At 44.5% G+C, this 19537-nt stretch overlaps 1 protein-coding gene and 1 long non-coding RNA gene across 8 annotated transcripts in view; both read right to left on the bottom strand.

The window, feature by feature from the left end:
* The window catches only part of LOC130148306 (uncharacterized), a 37428-nt gene extending 34430 nt beyond the window's left edge, over nt 1-2998 (bottom strand). The window contains exon 1 of the long non-coding RNA XR_008821518.1: nt 28-2998. This is a non-coding gene — a long non-coding RNA (uncharacterized LOC130148306). The remainder of the gene's footprint in view (nt 1-27) is intronic.
* An 821-nt stretch (nt 2999-3819) lies between these two features.
* LOC130148136 (dual specificity calcium/calmodulin-dependent 3',5'-cyclic nucleotide phosphodiesterase 1C-like) overlaps nt 3820-19537 on the bottom strand; it is a 371754-nt gene continuing 356036 nt past the window's right edge. For 2 of the 7 annotated variants that reach the window (XM_056336358.1, XM_056336359.1), the window contains exons 18-19: nt 19185-19250; nt 3820-8107 (exon numbers count right to left, since the gene is read on the bottom strand). In XM_056336358.1, coding sequence (XP_056192333.1) covers nt 7938-8107; nt 19185-19250 — 236 coding nt within the window. In that variant the 3' untranslated portion in view covers nt 3820-7937. The remainder of the gene's footprint in view (nt 8108-19184; nt 19251-19537) is intronic. The other 5 variants (XM_056336352.1, XM_056336353.1, XM_056336356.1 and 2 more) reach the window with 4 other exon arrangements.

The raw sequence follows: 19537 nt of genomic DNA, 5'->3' as shown, positions 1-19537 counted from the left end.
GGAGATGATGACAGAAATTTCACTTACATGTGGGGTTGGAAGAATTTTCTTGGTTTACTAAAAGCAGCTTCCCAGGATTTTTGTCAACGAGGAATCCACCTCAGATCAGATCTAGCTTTGTGCAGCACGGTGATAAGGGTTAACATAAAAGACACCACCAATCCAGTGTACCTGGCACTAGATGCCAGAGAGGTTGGTAGCACAGAGCAGTAGAAGTTCAACTAATGATTCAAATTATATTTTTCTTCTGACATTTCACTTCATTTGTCCAGCATTCCTCTGCTGGAATAACTCCGACTGCAGTGAAAATCCCCACGTGCAGAGCTGATGGGATAGATGGAGAGGGTGGGAGGGTAGGAATCGACCTTAGAGTCCCTGAAACACAGAGTAAACACTTCTGCCTGTATCTGCTCATGACTTGTGTTTGTGAGGAGGAAAGGGTAGATTTACCATAGAATGAAAACTTACAGCTAAGGGCTGTCAGCATTGACACATCAAACAGGACGGAGGGCAGAGCTCTCAGAAGAGAAACTATGGGAAGTGCAATGCCTGCCTGTGACACCAGTGTAGGCTATTGACGGTTTTTTTTTTTTAAATCTTTCAAAGTTTTTGTTCCTGGGCTGGTGAAAGATAAACTAGTTGGATAGTTGATCCTTTTACTCCACATTTTTTCTTTTTTTAAACTGAGTCCTAGGTTGTCAGTTAGGAGGGGCTGTAAAGATTAAAAATCACAGTGGGAAAGTAAAAATTGACTAAAAGGAATAGTGCTACTCAACGGCATACACATACCGCAAGGTGGAAGAGCATCACACTTTTTTTTAAATAATTTACCTCATTGATTCAATTAAGAATTGTTTCCACAGCCAGCTACAGCCTTCAGTATTTGTACAAACCGAGACAGGTATTTGTAGACTATTATACAAAATAGGTAGAACTGGGTAGTTTTGTGCTTGCCTTAATAGCTCTGTGCACTAGACGGAGAAGTGCTGCCGGCCAGACCCTTAGGGACCTCAGCAGAGAGGTTCAAGATGATCTAGCCTGGCAGACTGAATTTAGTTATCTTTTTAACACCCTTAAGCAGACAGCCGAGGAGCACACTCGTTTGGACTCCATTTGCCACAGTGACTGACCCAGCATCTTTCATGAGAACACAGTGCATTCTGAGATACTTAGCTTCAAGATGTAATCAACAACAAGCTTATAATAAATATTCATGTATGAAAGTGTACAAAAGCCCAGCTCTATTATTAATGGGATGCCTGATACCTTGGAGATGTACTTTTTTTGTGTGCTGTTAATCTATCAGCGAGAGAAGATAATATTAAAAGATAATCAATCAATAGTTCATATAACAATATTCAGGTAAGGTACACAGTAAAGTATATGACAAGAAATACGTGTGATTCAAGTCGTGCTTTACCAGTGAAGCTGGTGAATATTTTCAGCGCACAAGACAGCAGAAGTGAGAGCATGGAGTTCTGAAAAGATGAATGTCAGCAGTGGATTAGCCACGAAAATGCACTTGTTTAGGCACGAAGGCCCTTAACAACACAGGACAGGAACACAAATGGGATGTGACTGTCTTCACTGGTCTGAAGAGGATTTGTTTCCAAGCCTGGCGAATGCTGACACAGCTTAAGGGGGGGGGTGGGGGTGGCGTATTGGGTGGTGGGAAGAAAGCACCCTTTAAGCCTAGAACTGTATGTTCTTCACCAAAGAGGAGTTATGGTCCCAGTGACATCTCTGAAGGCGCAGAAGCCTAATTTACCATCCCTGCATAGATCAACTTGAAGCCCAGCCATAAAAATGCCGCAACATACATCATTTGCTGCAATTCATTTAAAATCGCATATTCATAGCCTGGTAATTCAGCATTTACTGTTTTCCCACCCAGGAGCAACGTGAAGGACTAAAAAGTAATTTTTCACTTGATCAATTAAGTAAATAGGAGTTTTCGCAATGTTCCTGGTAAGCAGTGCGATGAGTCGTTTCTCAAAGCTTTCACCTGCCTCATTGCACTCAGTGAAAGTGTTAAATATTACTTTATTTGGGAATAAGATAAGATTTTTTTCACATCAGATAAACACTGCCCCTTCCCCAAAACAAAGCCTTTAGTGTTGCAGAATCCTGTGTGGATCATACAATGGTGTGAATGTGGTTTATTGGGTTTATTTATCGTTGTTCAGGCTCTGAACTCTCCCTTTAAGACCAGATAGTGCTAAAAGTGCACAAATTGCTCTCCTAGGCAAACGGCTGGAGTTGGTGTGCTCTGGGGCAGAAATGTTGTCGTACCCTGTGTACCTGAAGGTCCCTCATGGCCATAACAGCAAAATCACAAAAGAAAGCACAGGAACAGGCTAAGCCTTTCTGTAGCACTTTTAAGACTGGGATGCTCCAGACCGGTCGTGTACATTGTCTGCACATCAGCATTGACTGCTTTAGGGGCTTAGTAGCTGGCTTGCATTCAGATATTTAGCTGGAACTTCATCTCACCCTAGAAGTCTGGGCAGGACAACCCGTCCCAGGCCTCCAGGGCAATGAAGTGCTGTTTCAGTCAGTAAATAAAAGACTGACTGCAGTCAGGAGGTTATTAATGGCTAATATTTTTGGAGCAAATTCTCAATTAACCTCTACCTAGAAACTAAGGAACAAGCCTCCACTTAAAACAGAATTAGGACAAAAGGATTTAATGGCCTTGCACTTCAGCAGCTTTCACCTAAGGACTGCAGAAAGCAATCTGAAGGGGATGTGATGAGCGTTTTTGTAGTGCTAAACATGAGGTCCATAGGTTAAGTGATTTGCCCAGCTAAACTGCAGCAGAAACAAGTCCAAAGCAACATTCATGATGCTATCACTAACTCACACTATATTCACAGATAAAGCAGCATTTGCATGCATTGAGTTTAGCAACACACCAAAATTCTGTCTCATTGAAATCTTGTCTTACTGCGTAATAAATTGATAACTGTATAATGCTTTGACCACATAAATTAATAGATGTGTTTAGATACCATAACAGATTATCTTCTTGCATGTCCTATGCCATTCCTACCTTTTACATTTTGTAAATTACATTTTACAGTTACATTTTGTACATTACATTTTGTAATGTACATTTTGTACGCATGACCTTACAGTATTCCTGTATGCAGACAGACTGCCCAGCAATTGCATCTACAAGCAAATACCGAAAATGCATGTCAGTGAAGCACATTAGGAATTTTGGCTTCTCACTTGTATTTAGATAAGCTCATAAATACATATTATTCTGTTCCTTATGTCCCCCAAAAAGCCATGGGCCTCTTAGAGTCAGGTGGCGCAAACAGAAACAGCAGTATTATGGAATTCTTCTACAAATTGAAAGAATGAACATTCAAAACCAGTTTCTACTCCACAACACTGTCTCCTGGTCCTGCAGGAGGAACCCATGTCAGTCTGTCAGACCCAGGAGCTGTGAAGGGAAGCTTAATCCAACCTCACACCCAGCATCCTGAAGAATCCTGAAAAGACACAGACTGGACAGATGGACAAGCAGCAGCAAAATTAGAGAGCACATTCAAGAAATAAAAGAACTGGTTTTGATTGACCATTTCTGCTTATTCTTACAGGTGTGATGATCCTGTAAAATGCAAGCTACCTATTTATAGCTGTGAGACACATTGCTGTGAACTTTGGCTTTTTCCAAGCTGTTTAGTCTTTTCCAACCTTCAAAGCATGTTTTAGGCCCCCAGGGGGTCTTAGGGTCTGAGACAAAGTTATACCTATCCCAGGTTTGGTTTTCCACATTCTGTTTTGCCTAGAGAAGAGAAAGTAAAGGTATCTTATTAATTTATATAATGATCTGATAGGAGGGAGTAAAGAGGGAGCCACGCTCTTCCCAGTGGTACCCACTGCCAGGACAAGAGGCAGTGGGCACAAACCAAAATACATGAAATGCCACAAGTAAGAAAAGCTTTTACTACTGAGCAGTGGCATAGATAGCCTAGAAAGGTTGTGGGGGTCTCCATCCTTGGAGTTTTTCAAACCCAAACTGGACATAGCCCTGAGTAACCTGCTTCAGTGGATCCTCTTTAGACTTGCCAACTCCAGAGGCATCATCCAGCCTCAGCTGTTCTGTGACTGTAGCCCAGGATCCATACCAAGGGAGCTGCTAGGTGATACTTAGCAGGTCTGTGAAAGATCAGGAGAAAAGTCTGGGGTAAAGGGAGGAATACATGTACAAGGATAGTGGGGGATCAGCCAGAAGGACTCATGCTGGCCAGGTACCTGCACAACAGAAGTGAACAACAGGCATCAATAAGAAGGAGAAAGGAAGTAGGGACATGGCTGGTCCAGAATCAAATTTGCTTTATGAACCCAGATGTCTGCCTCATGACCTAAAGAACTGGAAGGGTCCATTTGAGCTGCTGATCCACAACTCCTCCTCCCTCCTCCATCTCTGCTCTGGCTGCTGCAATTGCCCCTGGAGCCAATCTTCCTTTCCAATCTCTGTCTGTGTAGACATAGAAATATACAAAATATAAGGAAGAGCCTCTCTACGCCTCATTCACTGTGGATTTTAACATGTAGATTTTTTAATTCAGACTTCAATCTTTTCCTAAAAAAATAATGAAAAAAACCCCTTTCAAATAACAGAGCACCAAACTTTCTTGCTGTATCAAAAGTGATCCAGTGATTAGAGCAAAGATTCAGTTCCCAAATGGTCTAAACAGAAAAAAGGCTAAATTTGCAAGTGTTGATAGTTGCAATGAGTAATGAATAGCAAGTCTAAATGGTGTCATAAGTCTGAGATCATAAGACTTTCCAAGAGGGACAGATTACTCAGACTTATTTCTATGCTTGCAGCAAGTGGTTATCTCAGAAATCAATGCAGAAAAAGGTTGAGTGCACTGCAAAGCCAGACCTCCCCCAAATAAAACAGATTTCATTTTTGAACTTCTGAACTTGAAAATTTCCCTTTGGTGTACACTAGATGTCAGGGTTGGACTGAGAGGAGGAGCCCATCCACTCCACCATACAGCTCTGCTCATCAGGCTGGATGCCATCAGCACAACCAGTTTTGCATAGGAATTATTTTTGTGAATCATCTGGTATCTACAAGGAGCAGTCTGCACAAATACCCTCTCCCCTACTTTGCAGTATTTCATTTAGGCCAAAAGCCCCAGGCTTTGAAAGAGGGAAGAGACATCCTGAGATACGTTTCCAATACCAATGAATATCTGCCGGCATTCTTCACCTTCCCCAGCTCCAGGAGAAATAAAAAATAAAAACTCTCTGAGCTACTTGGGTGAACAAGGCACTTTGTAGAGGGGACTCTAATAGACAGCAACTCATCACAGCACACTTGGCTGGAGAAAAGTGAGAGCTAAGAGGAACCTGATCAGAACTACATTTAGTTTGTAGGAGCCATACATGCTCCCCGTGACACCACAGGCAGGACATTACATTTCCCTGTACCTTGACTACACACCAGCAAATTCAAGACGGCAAATTATCTCTGCTTCACGGCAAAGGAGAGAGTGTGGGCCAGGAGGGTAAAGACAAAAATCACTGCGTCTGTGAGATGCTAGTGACACAAAACCAACAATCCCAATAAACTATTGGTAATAATGAAAAGGAAAAAAAAAAAAAAAAGAGAAGTTCCCCTTTTAGCTTCTGCAAGTGACCCAGTGCTGTCCACTTGTCCAGAGAACAGTCAGGTGGGACTCTCTTAGGTAAAGCATTAACCAAAGTTGTCGTAAAGGAAAGGAAATGACACAGACAGAAAATGCATTTGGAAGGATAGTATAATTTTGCATTTCTCTACATCCTATTTGTGTAAAACATTTCAGGGTATTCTACAGGCAAAATACAGTTCTCAGGGAATTCCTAGATGTAAATCACATTTCATAAGCAGGAGGCTTTACAGGACATTTCTCTTTGCATTTCGTTTAGGCAGTGACCCAGCCCAGCTGCTGGAGTCACCAGTTCTGATGGTGGTGAAGGTCAACACCATAAACATAAAGCACAAGGTAAAATAGAAAAAAACCCGATGTGAAACAAGGTGACATCAGAGCACTTAGGTAGTGGAGATGTCAGACCCCAGGGCGAGTGCACCCGGAGTTGCAGTGATCCTCTCCAAGGGAGCAAGGGACATCTGTAACACTGGAAAAACACCCTGGCTCTTTTCACACAACAACCAGCCGTGACTTTAACAGTGACTGTCACCTAGCACTGCTACGTACACTGGCTGGTGCAGTTTTGATGTTGGACATAGTTACAAACCTGTAGTGTATAACGCAGTGTGAATGCACAGTGAGTGAACTTTTAGAAAATATAAATAATAAAATTGGTAGGTAGCAAGGATACTTACAGCAGAAAGGGGTCAGCCGAGTTTTTATAGAAGAAATATTGGCTCACATATCTTTGAGCCTTCCTTGGAGGAGCCAATAATGGTTTGCAGTTCTCCATTTTGACAAGGTCCTGCTCCAAAGGCTGTCAAAACTACTCAACCATCATGGACTGAAAGGAGATCATAGCATACAATCTTAAGGTGGGTGGATAACTGGTTAATGATGGGGGAAACATAAAAAAAAACCCAGTGGGATGAAATCATCAGCCTTTGTAGTAAAGGAGAATTGTCTTCTCTGCTATTCAACTTGCTTATCCAGAAAAGGTGGTTTGGAAAAGGTGTCAATGGAAGAAGAAAACAAGCAGGGAACAGAAACAAAGGATGTAACATAAAAAAAAAAAAAAAAAAAAAAAAAAAAAAGCTGCAGCAGCAGCTTACTGTAGTATCATTGGCAAAACCACCAATTCAGTAAGTGCAGAACAATGCATATAGGGAAAGGCAAGCCCAACTCCCCAAGTCCATATGTGCATTTGGGCTATAAATTAATTAGGATTTATTATATATAATTCTACAGAAACTACTACTCAGTGCTCAAGGAGGTTCAAAAAGGAAAGAACAACTTTAAAAAAGTATTTAGAAAGGTGTGGAAGATGAAACAGAGTGTCATTACATAATTTTATAAATTTCTGGTATACCTGCATCTTGAGCACTGTGTGCAGTGCTCATCTCCTTCTTTCAGAAAGATATTAAGAAAAAAAAAAAAAAAGATACAGAGAATAGCAGCAAGGAAGATAAAAAGTAGAGTAGGGTTCTTTGTGAGGAGACTACAAACAGGACAGAGGCCTGGCAAGTGACAGCTGAGGCGATATGTCATCAGGGACCTGGAGAAAGAGCATAGAGTTGTTCACCACCGTTTCTCACAGTATAAAGAGGAACTTCAGAGGGGGCATGCGCAGCTGTGAAGCTCAGGCCCATGGGACACTCTGGGCACCAAAAGAACACATGAGATCAAACTCAACTAAATTAATGCCACAAAAGACAATCTGTGATATTTATTGTTCATCAGAGTTTGTGCAAAGAATAATTTTAACTCTGCGTGATGTCTTCTTTTTCCAATGAGTAAAGTGAGACGACCCTGTACTCCAGCCTCCTACTTTCATCTTCCTGAACACCTATCACACTATGACAGAAGGACATTTATTATCACTACACTTAGGTAAGAAAATACTTTCCCATGCTGTCTGAAATAGGAGTTGTCTCCCCTGTGGTAGGCTGAAGGTCACCTTGAGAACACCATAAGGAGACCAAAAACCTAGGAAAGCATTGGCTTCCTTAATTTGACAGGAGACTGTGGTATACAATTACTTCTTTTAAGGTCAGAGCCCAATATTTTACTACTAAGTCAGCATATGCTGCAATAATAAGGCGGCTATTGCGAACATTTCCAACAAAATGTCCATTATATTGTTTAGCTAAATCATACACTTGCTTTTTTCTGGAATTGCAGCTGCTGTACAATTTAGCATGGCCTGTGCAATGCTTACACAATGTCCTCTATCTGCCTGTGAGGAGCGTCATTCCAGAAGATGCCTCTTTATCTCTTCAGCTATTTCCTATTCCAGCTCTGGGCAATATGTTGGATCTTCTTCATCCTTCCCCTCTGGTCAAGCAGCTTACATCTCACAGGATAGTCCTCTGATTTCTTGCAGAAGGTTGGGAAATACTCTCCTGATCTGTGAAGGGGTCTCCTGATGTGATGCAGCTGAGGTTTGATGGCTGGTGGTGACAAAGGAAGAACAACGGTGGTTACCATGCCTAACATTCACTGGCTGGTGGACAAGAAATGAATTCCTCAGAAGCTGTGTCCATCCCATTTGGCACAGCCTGTCTGCACAAAGGAGGGTTTCTCAGCCTGAGCCAGGAGTCTTTTGGGTTAATGGGTAGTTACAGAGGGTTAAGAAAAGGTTCAAGAAAAAAGAGATGTGAAAATATGTATCACAAATATAGATGTAAAACTCTAGAATGAAACACAGACATCTCCAAAATTGAAATTTGGGCAATTAAGCACTTTGGAAGACTTGATGTTGAAATCATGCTCTTATTCGAACATCCCAGAAGACTGCACTGGCACAGGTGAATCCCAAAGAATGTTCTCAATGTTATAAAACAACAGTTTAGACAGAAGATGAAAGTGCCAAAATCTAAATGAAGAGCAACTTTATACTTACCTATCTACACACAGATAGCTATACACCTCACTTTTCAGAATATTGAACAAGGCCATTTTAAGGCAATAAATCTGGATTGAGATCCCATTTCCCAGAATTCAGGAATAGTTAGATCTGAGGAGTTTCATATGATTTTCCAGTAAACTAGAGGCCATTGTGGAAGTCACAAGCGGACTATATATGAATCTGACGATTCTCAACTTCTTGAGTCTGTTTATTTGAAACTATGCCCTGCTTTCTTACACCTTTACATAGGTAGAATGAAAACTTAAACATCAGTACGACCAAGATGTATTTGTCTTATGCCTTGTTATTATTTACAATATAACCAAGTAATGTCAATAATTAGCACGATAAGCACTTTAAAAGAAAAGTCATTGCTCTCAGCATGAATCCTAAGAAGTGAAAAAGATTCCCCTGTGTAAGCTAGCTAACATCAAATACCAGAACAGTCACACTCTCATCTTGTTAAACTCCTTGCATGATCAATTGTACTCTAAAATGTCTTGGGAAACAAAAAATTATGGATTTCATAAACTTTAGAAATACACATCCAGATTTATGCATAGTCATAATCTTTCCTGTCCTCACCTAGGCTAGAATGACATTCATTAAAAGCTTGAAAAATATCCAGGTGAGTTACTGTTCTTTGAGGCACATTCACTTTTCTGATTAATTCCATTTTCTGTACTCAGCATGGATTCAGCCAAACCGTTATTGGATTTTCCATTGCTCAGCATGGGGGAATGTTTATTGTTAACTGGAATTTTACTGGAGTTGTTGCCAGCAGAGATGACTCGGCTAATAGGTTTAAAGGGGTTTATCCAGAACACTGACAGTGCTGTTTATCATCCTCATACAGGAGTTGATAAAGAGGATCCATGACATTTAATTTCTTCAGGCTTTAGAGACTCAAAGTGAAGGGGAGAATATTCTCTCTCAGAACTGTAGTGTTCTGTTCCCAGATTTCTCACTGACTTCTCGCATAACCTGGGCTTTAACATTCACCCCAGTTTCTCTATTTGAAAAAAAGGGAATAAAAATGACAGTACTTACCTCACAAGGGTTTTGTGGGCTTCAATAGGTTATGATTCTCAGGACCTTTCATGCATGGAGTGATGGAAGTATTACAAGTTTCTAACCTTGATGCTGCCAAAGCATGAATTTCCTTTTGGGTGGGTGGGTGGGTGGGTGGTTGTTTTTTAATTTAGGGCAAATAAATAATTATTTTTTAAGACCATGGCTATCATCAAGGCAACGAAAGCAGAGAACAGGTACTTGGATAGTGCCAGTGTAGACTAGAATAGTTACACAAGCAGCATCATACAGAGAGACTGTGTCATTCAGACACTGATTTAGCCAAGAGGCTGAGTGCATTAGCTGCCCCGCTTGCTCTGGCCAGCACAATGTGCAACTTAGCATCTTACAGAGCAGCAGCCATGCAGACTTCAGATTTGGCTAGGACAGCATCTACCCAGTATCTCCTCTTACCCTTTCTTTGATACAACTCTTCTTTTGATTCTTGAGAGAGGTCAGGACTCCCTCTATCCACCTGGTATAAACACCTGCCCTACGACAACATTATGCCTTGATTTGCTTAAGATATAATGATCATCACAGGTGAAAGAACGAACGCCAGAGCTGCCACTTAGCAGACAACTGCGAATGAAAAATTAGCTTAGACTGGGACGCTCTCACCCAGCACTAGTCCTCAGGTTCTGCTTGCAGCACCACAGTTAAGGGCTGCCCATCTCATACCGCCCCATGCCCTTCCTGAGGGGGACACACCTTTAACTGACGTCTGTATTTTCAAAGAGTTCTGCTAAACAGAAAGGAGCCTAAAGCTTGTAATCTGCTGCTAAATTTTTGGTAAAACCCTGTAGGCTGGATCTGAGGCACCTTAGGTTTAACTACAGATACTGTGTCGAAGTGGGGTTTGATTTGAGGATATCCGCAAACACATTGTTGAAGAACAATGCAACTTGTACAATGCTTATATGAAGGAACAAGAATTGTTCATTTCCCCATCCCTCTTGCCCCCCCATCCCCACGTGTAACGCAAAAGCAGCCTACTGCATTCCACGCAGCTCCAGTTAGATTAATAGCTTGAGGCACCACACCAGAAGCTATTATTTTGTATTAGCAGTGATAGATATTCCTATAAGCAGACATAGCTAATACATGAGAGACTGTTTTGAAAGTCGAGGAATGTATACAGAAGGGCAGATGAACGAACATGCTGGACTTGCCACAGTTTAAAACATTCATCCATGTGTCCAGAAACTACAGGAGTATCAAATAGTGCCACAAGTTCTGCCCTTTAAGCTGGTTCTAAGATGTGCCATGCATCCACTGGGTGAGGTCAACAAGAAAGCCCATCAAAACCCAATTATTTTGCAGATGATCACTTGAACTAACAGTCCAGACAATGCCAAGAGCTTCAATCTCACGGATAGTCTGAACACAAGAGAAAACTTTATTGAGGAGTCTGCCCTCAGTTAATCGAGCATGATGGATATTTCATGTGAACTTGAAGCCAGGGGATGCGTCTCCACAGTCCACAAGAATTATTGTACACTATAGTCAAAATTTTAGTTGGAATTTTCCTGGTTCCCCTGACTTCCCTAGAAATATACTGATTTGCAATAGCTTTTGCCCTATTGCAGTAAGAAGGAAAAAATTCTTACTGTCAAAAATACTATATAGTCATCTTCAGTATTTCAAACTACTAGTTGTAGCAACAAACACTCTCGTTGTTACATAGCAATTCCACTCTAATTAGAAAAAAGAAGACAAAGCAAAACAGTGATATCTTTTTCTTTTCCCTTTCAAGAAATTTAAAGCAGATAGAATATATAAATATTTCTATTCATTCGAAAGGCACAACCTTTTAAAAAAGGCATCGAAATGTCTTTTTCTTTAATGTCATCACTACAGTCACAGAATGAATAGCACAGTTTTTGCTCATGAATACCTGCGGGGAAACAATTTGCCTCTGATAAAAATTAAGAACACAGCTGAGCAGCCATATCTGCAAATGGGATTTGAGTGGTCACTGCTGACACTTAGTACTGCAGGGAAAGGAAAATGTAGCAGTGAAAGAAAACAAGAAACTGGAAGGGGGAAAACCCACACAGGCTGCTCAGCTTGCACATCTGCCCCTGAGCTGGTGGCAGTCCCTTGCTGTGCTGCTTCTGCTGCTTCTGCAACAGGACTGAGCCATGTCTCCCCACCACCTTTGCAGAAAGGGAGGTTCAGCAGTGAAACACACCGGGTTCACGGGGCAGCACTGGTGTTGCAGGAGGCCACTTTGGCCTCAGCACTGCAAGACAATGCAGGTGAGGGTGGATGAGGATGAGATTGCTGTCTCTCCCAACTGTCCTTGCCTCACAAGGGGATGCTGTGGCATTGGCACTGGGGTGGAAATAGTGTCTGGAGGACGGCTTGGTCCAGACGAAACTACTTCTTGTCCCTCTCCAGACTCTCATGCAAGCACTAACGGCCTCTGGCATGTCATGAGCAAGGTATTAATGTGTTCTCTTGCCAAACCAGCTGTGGTTACTGGCTTGTGGGGACATCCTGAATACAGATGACCTGCCATCTCTCCTTGCCCCTCAGCCCCCTGCAGAGCTACTGCAACTTTTGCCTTCAACTGCTATGCAGGCAGGATAAAGAAAACCCTAGGACAAGGACAGCAGGAAAGATGAAAGACTTTTATGATCAGTAAATTTGATTTACTGATATAGCTAAAAAATTCACTGGTGAGGTAAGGAAACTATTTCATTGGGCATTTTTACTGGGAGATGGCACAGGAAAGCTATGGAGGTTTTTCTGCTGTAATTATCAGGAAGATCTGTAGGACAAAGGACCAGGAGAACAAAGACTTTCATTAGAAACACTCAAGAAATGTTCTAAACTTGGGGAGAATCAATCTCTTAGGAGTGTTAAGAAAATATGTACATTTTTAAACAAAATTCACTGTTTTCTCCAATGAGACACCTCAAGGACAGAGCCCAAAGACAGCAACTTCTTGCCCAGTCATTGTGACATAAGCTGAGGGGTTAGTAACTAATTACAATTTTTTTTTTTCTGTCCAGGTATGCTTTTTAATTCATTGAATGCATATTATGCTCTCCTCTATGCCCAGACAGCTGACATTATGACACATGTTCCAGCCTAGAGGACATTAAACCTAGTCCTCTATGACAATGTGAATTCTGCAAGTACCTGCTCCATAACACTGCAAAAGGTCCAGCTTTCAGGAATATGATGTACCACAGCTTGTAGCAAACTCTGCAGGTATCACAAGAAATATTAGAATAGAATAGAACAGAACAGACTAGACTAGACTAGTAGACAGACTAGACTAGAATAGTATAGTTCAGCTGGAAGGAACCTACAATGATTACGTAGTCCAAGTACCCAATCACTTCATGACTGACCAAAAGATAAAGCATGGTATTAATGGCATTCTTCAAATGCCTCTCAAACACTGACAGACATGGGCCTTCGGCCACCTCCCCAGGAAGCCTGTTCCAGGGTTTGACCAGCTTCTTGGTAAATAAATGTTTCCCTGTAACAAGTCCGAACCTCCTCTGACAGTGCAGTAGCAAATGTCCCTTGCTGCACTGGTAAGGAACGGTGAGGAAATCACACATGCTCTCTACATCTCTGCAAAGTCCCTGCAGAGGGGACCAAACCCCTGTCTTTCACCTCTGGCATCACCATAACCAAATGAATGACTATGGTATAAATGCCCTTATTTACATAGTTTGAAAGTACAAACCAATTTTGGCACCAACAGACAAAACAACAAGAACAGCACCTTCCTTAGTTTTTCAGTACTTCAAGTGCTAAATCCTAAAGGAAAAGGAGAATTGCCAGGGTTTAGGTAAGATCTAAACATCCTCCCACAAATAGAGGTAGGCAAATAACTCTTAGGTTAAAGTGACAGATGAGCTCTGAATGTCCTACCCTGTGCCTGAAGCGCGTTTACATCCTGTACAAACACGGCCAACGTGTGTGTTTCACAGAGGGGCTGCGCAGCTCAGTTTCAGTAGGACACGGGGATGTGACAGCCACAGCAGCAATGGGCTATTTTTGCAGTTTATAAATGTTGTTGTTTGCCTGGCCGTGCTTTGGGCACAGACCCAAATGTTCTAGGTCTCAAAATGACCAACCTTTCCACCATGTCAGTTCAACCTCCACTCACTTGTCAAAGCCTCTCTTATTACCATGGCGATCTGTTGGCACCATCCGTCCCAACCTATGGCTCTGGTCACACTTTGGCTTTCCTCCAGCCTGCAGCTGCTGAACCCATCTCCTGCTATATCCTGGAAAAGGCTTTGTGCCCAGGCAGATCAAGTCCCTGGTCCTTCTGGCTGCAGGGCCACATGGACGTCGGCTCTGGCGCAGAGAGGGGACGGTGACAGGGCTGGGCTCTGGGCTGCAGGGACGGTCCCTGCCACAGCCTGAGAGAGGAGGAACAGCCCGGGGTTTGTCCTCGGGAGCCGAGTGGCAGAGGAGGCGTCAGGGACACCCATCAGCTGTGCCCCGTGCATGGCCACCGAGGGCAGGGACAGCCCCCTGGGCCCTTCCTCCCAAGGATGCTGGGCGGGGGTGGGGCTGCGCATGGGGCAATGTGTCACCCCCGTGTTACCCCATGTCACAGCGCCGTCACCCGGCAACGCGCTGTCACAGTGCCCCGGGGGAGTATAAAAGGGGCATCGTCCCGTGTCGCCCTGCCAGAGGTGGCCTGGCACCGGCCTGAAGACACCCGAGAGGGAGCCCTCGAGGGAATCATGGAATTCCCTGGGGGCTGAGGGAGGGAGCCTGGAGCCTGGACGAGGCTGCTGGAGCTTCTCCGCTGCGAGGGCAGCTCCCGGCAGGGCCACGGCCAAAGCCCATCTGACGGGTGGAAATGTTGTTTCAGCCTTTGGGGAACAGACAGCAGCCCCTCAGGAGAGGAGAAGAACCACCCACCCCTGGGGGTGCCCGAGGCTGTCGGGCCTTCTCAGCTGGACAGCGGTGGCAACACCACGGGAACGCCTTCTTGAGGAGCGCCGCAGGGCTCGCCGTCCTCATCCCCGTGGAGCCAGGGGCAGCAGCCGTAAGAAACAAGATGCAGCGGTATTGCCAGGGGTCCCGGAGCTTTGGAGCACCCACTGGTGTCCCATCAGGTGCCAGCAGGAGTCTTGCCCCCTGAGTAGCTCGGGCCGGGGGCATTTGGTCACTCTTGGAAGCCCCTGCGATGGCTCCAGGTCAGAGGGAGAGGCTTGGCATCTCCCGGGAGGCGTGCCCGGCCCGTGGGACGAGGAGGCCGGTCCCGCTCACGTGCTCAGGGAACAGCCGATCGCCAGCGCTGCCTGGGGTCAGGAAGGAATTTTCCCCCGGGGCACATTGGCACTGGCCCCCGGGGGTTTTTCGCCTTCCTCTGCAGCACTGAGCGCGACCACTTGTCAGGGCTCCTCGGGTCCCTCGGGCCAGGTCACCGCCTGCTGCTCGTGCCCCGCGAAGGTGGCCTCTCGTGCCCTGCAGCTGGGGGGAGGAAGGCTTTTTTTCCCCCGCGGTGGGCTACCAAGCGTCCCGCCCCGGGGGTTTTTTGCCTGCCTCTGCAGCACCGCGCAGGGCCCCTGGCCAGGGCTCCTTTGGGCCATTCTGGCTGGGTGCCCGCTGCTCGTGCTCCACGAAGGTGGCCCTCGTGCCCCGCACCCGGGGGGAGGAAGCTTTCGGGGCTCCCGGGGAGGGGGCCCAGTGTGGTCCCCCCAGGAGTTGCTTGTTGTCCTCTGTCGCACTGAGCACAGCCCCTTGTCAGGGCTCCTCCGAGCCCTTTCGGCCAGGTTCTCGCCTGCTGCGCTTGCACCTCCGAGGCACCCCCGTGCCCTGGCGCTCTGGCTCTCTTGCCCATCACAAGCCTTGGCAGGAGCCAGCTCTGCTCTGCCCTCGGCTCCGTTTCCCCAGGGCTTCTCGCTTGTGCAGAACAGCCTCTGCTTGGCAGGGCTCCAGGCTCGCTGCCCCATTAGGAGCTGCCCCTTGTCAGCTCTCCCTGCCTGCAAGGCAAGCGCAGGGCAGGCACGAGGGCGCTTCCCGTGCATCCCTGGCCAAGAAGCACAGCGGCGGAGCACGTTTCTGAAGACAAAAAGTGTGCTTGTGATTGGTACCTGTCATACTTTGGAAAGTAACCAAAGGTGCCACACGTTTCTTCTTCTTCTTTCATGTGGGGTTGGTCCTGATCCTCATTCTTCACCTTCTCACTCAGAAAATGGGGACTCCTTGGCCTGGGTCCCTGCTGCTACTTTCTGCAGCTCCGTGCCTTTGCCAGACGGCAAGGGATGCTTTTGCAAGCTAAACTGAGGAACGCATCAGCCTGCTCTGGCTGCACATGAGCATTGTGTCACTGCTTGTGACCATCGGCTCTGAAAGGGATTCAGAACAACAGAATACCCTGTTTCCCCTTGTAACCTTTGCACTATATGTCCTTGAAAGTGTTTTTGGAGCGGAACCCCCCCGGCTTTTCAGTGAAATAAGTCTCGTCGGTATTTGACTCGTGGTGAGTGTGAGGAATACAACACAACAGAACAGAAGCGTTACGCCACGTTGTGCCTGGAGTTCTGCGTGACGAGCTGTGACGGAGGCCTGAGGGGTCCCTGCAGGAGAGCAGCTCCTCAGGGCAGGGCCCAGGCCCAGCCAGGAGACAGGGGCAGGCACGGGCACACCTACAGCATGGCCCGGGCAGGGACTGAAGGGCCCAGGCTGAGCTATGTCCCCTGCGCCCTTGGCAGGAGACGGGGGCACTAGGGGTCCCAGGAGAGGCTGGTCCCAGCTCTGAGGCTTATAAGCACCTCCAGGACCCTGGAAGAAATAGAATTCTGAATGTTTTCAAGGCACAGAAAGAAAACTGTCGTCACTCAGTGATTGTAAATAATACTTCTGGGTACATTAATGCCCCTACTGTGCTTCCTCACCATACAAAGTGCAAGCTCCCTGAAGAAATAGTTGGTTCATCCTCTTTACACTGAGAAAAAACATCCGTTCCAGGAGGTTGCAGATGTGCCTGTGGCAGCTGGGGTCCCTGCAGCACTATTAGATGCAGATGAGATGCAGGGAACTCTGGTTTCACCAGTGGTCAAGCTCAGGTGGTAGCTTCACCAGGGAGCTCTCCTGCACACTAACCTCATAAAACTTCCCCAGCTTTCTAAGCTTTTGGGTGTTTCTTTCTCTTGCACTTTAAATTGACAAGGCATAGATTCAAAAGTTAGTGATGATTAGGACTTACCAATCTGCCAGCAAAGAGACAAGATGGGATCACATGCACACATGCTTGTTCTCATCAGCCTTGCTCCTTTAGAAGCGAGACTAAACTTGAATGCAATAAAGCTTCCCCTTTTCATTCAAGATGCAAAACAGCCAGACAATAACTTTTTCTCAATTAGAAGATTGTGTGTGTGTTCACAGCAGGCTGTTTCTGAACTACATATTAATTAATGGCTGCTTCCAGCAAAAGCAACCCCCCAAAACCTGATCTATATAGAGCATAAAGAAACAGTATTATTATGGCTGTAAACAAAATGCATCACTGGACTATAAATACATGGAAAATATTTCACTATTGTCTACTCCCCAACAGTGGCAATGGAAGGGTTGATTTGCAAACTGTACCAGAGCAGTTTGCTGTATAAGCCATGGTAAGAGGGCATTGGTAGGAAGGCACCAGCTAAGCAGCCAAACAGAGAAAACCCACTGGGTCCTTAAACCAGTTGTTGCCAAAACATCCACTGAGGTGGGAGCTGTCTAATGAAGAGAGAGTCAAAACACAGCTAGGCATTTCCATAAGTGCCCAAGAGAAGGCACCTTCTTATAACTCTATGTAAGATCATCACAGTATCACTACTGAAAGTAATGCTGGACTGACAACAAATCCACAGCGTCTTTTTGCAAAAAGGGACACTATTAGGTTGATTGGTCCCTTCTCCTGAAGGTGGATCCTCCCTACTGCTGTTTTTCTAATCATAACAGTTAACAGATCTCTAGATGGGATAGTTTTAAAGGGGAACAAATATCATTCCCAAACAGATGAGGAAACTGGGGCAACAGAACAAGGATTTCAGCAAGGTCATTTAGCAAGTCAGCAATCATGAAGGGACTGTACCTCGTAGCTTCTGCCAAACCCCTCTCTTCTGCATGTATATCCTCTACCTTCATATTATAATGGTGGTCTGCAGGCTCAGAACAAAGACCACACATAAGAAGGGATGAGGGATTTGTTGTTTGCAGGTGGTTAAGAGATGGATGGGTTAAAAGTGCTACAGAGTTGGAAAAATAGATGAAAAACCCTGTATAAGCATTGCTTGTTAAAAATAAGCAAGTGACGATTGCAAACATGCTAAAACATATAAAAAGTGATCTAGTTTTGAAATTAGATGTGTTTACATTAGATGAAAGTTACGGCTGTAGTGTGGCATGAATGTTTCATTCCACAATTTTTCCTTAAAACATAGGGTTTTTTCCCTCCAAAAAGCAAGATCTCTCCAAAAGCTCTTCAAACAGCGAGACTTCTAAATGCCACATGCAAGAAAATCCTGGGTGAAAATATACAAAAAGTAGCAGCCTTCCCGTTGAATATAAATGTAAGAATTTAACCACTGCTGGGACCCTATGAGAAACAGGCAATATACACAGGTAATACCTGTTGTCACTGCCAATGATGGGAAACTTCAGAAATTCAGAGGGTATATTTATGATGTTTCCTGTTCCATGCTTTCTAACTAAAAAATGTCTTGGGTTAGAGACCTGGGAGTCCTCATGTAAGCATGCTGCTCATAGGATTAAATTTTACTTCCAGATTGTCCATTCTTGTTCTCAAGCAGGACAATAATCCATCAAGCACATTGTTTTACTACATGAATACAGTGTTTTGAACTCTCTCACATTCCTCCTTGTCCTTTTCCTTGCTTACACCCAAGTGGTGGCTGCAGCTGTGCCTGGGGAAACAATCTGCTAAGGTGGTGGCTGCAAAAGAGCATCATGCCAGGAACAGCTTGGAGAACTGAAACAGCATAGCAACATGCTACTGCACATTGGCACCTATATATGGAGCCACACTATACCTCATCTGCTGGCACAGCAACCGCTGATGAAAATATCTGTTTCATATTACCCTTCCTTTCTTCTGACAGTTGTGTGGGACAAAGATGAAGGATTAAGAAAACGGTTATCATGGTGAAATAGAGACACCAGGATTTAGTAGATGGGACAAACACAAAAAAACCTATGCTTGGGTCCACAAAACAGCCTTATTTTTTCCCTTCAGCATCTACTTCCAAATTAGAAAATCCCAAATTAATTTGCCAATCAAATTACAATAGTCTGTCAAGTCAGCACTGCAAGCCACAAAACACAAGGTATTTGTTTAAAAAACAATTAAATGCAGTAAAGACTATTGAAAACAACAGTTAATTTGCACAATGCCAGTGAAAGGGTTTACATTGTTAATGTGATGTGTACAAGTCATGACATACCTGAAGCAAGTCATCTGCTTATGTCCATCACCCAAACAATTGGCACCGCGAGTGCCTATTTCTAAGCTGTGCACATAAGCAAATTAGAGTGAGGTGGTACCGACTGACCTGGCAATGTAAGGTGGTTTGCAGAGCGACCCAAGCCTGGCAAGTCAGCTGAACGTAGCAACGGACCTTTAAAAAGAAAGAATAGTTTCAGCAGAGATGGATGAACAGTAGTCCCACCAGCCATGACAAAGCTTTTTGTAGTGCTGCCACCACTACGAGGTGTTTGTTGTCTTCTTTCCACCATTTCTTATCCATACATTTAGGTAAAGCTTACTGGGAATGTAGCCTCACTTTTGGGGACTTTTGCATCTAAAGGAGTCAATAACAAACATATATTCTTTTTATCACTTACCCAGTTTGAGTAGAGATATCCAAGTTATTTATTCTGGAAGTTTCACTTTCTTAAGTTTTGG

Source organism: Falco biarmicus, chromosome 4 (genome assembly GCF_023638135.1).
Source record: "Falco biarmicus isolate bFalBia1 chromosome 4, bFalBia1.pri, whole genome shotgun sequence".
NCBI lineage: Eukaryota > Metazoa > Chordata > Aves > Falconiformes > Falconidae > Falco > Falco biarmicus.
The sequence above is the reverse complement of the archived record's forward strand: the minus strand, read 5'-3'. Positions and strand labels throughout refer to the sequence as shown.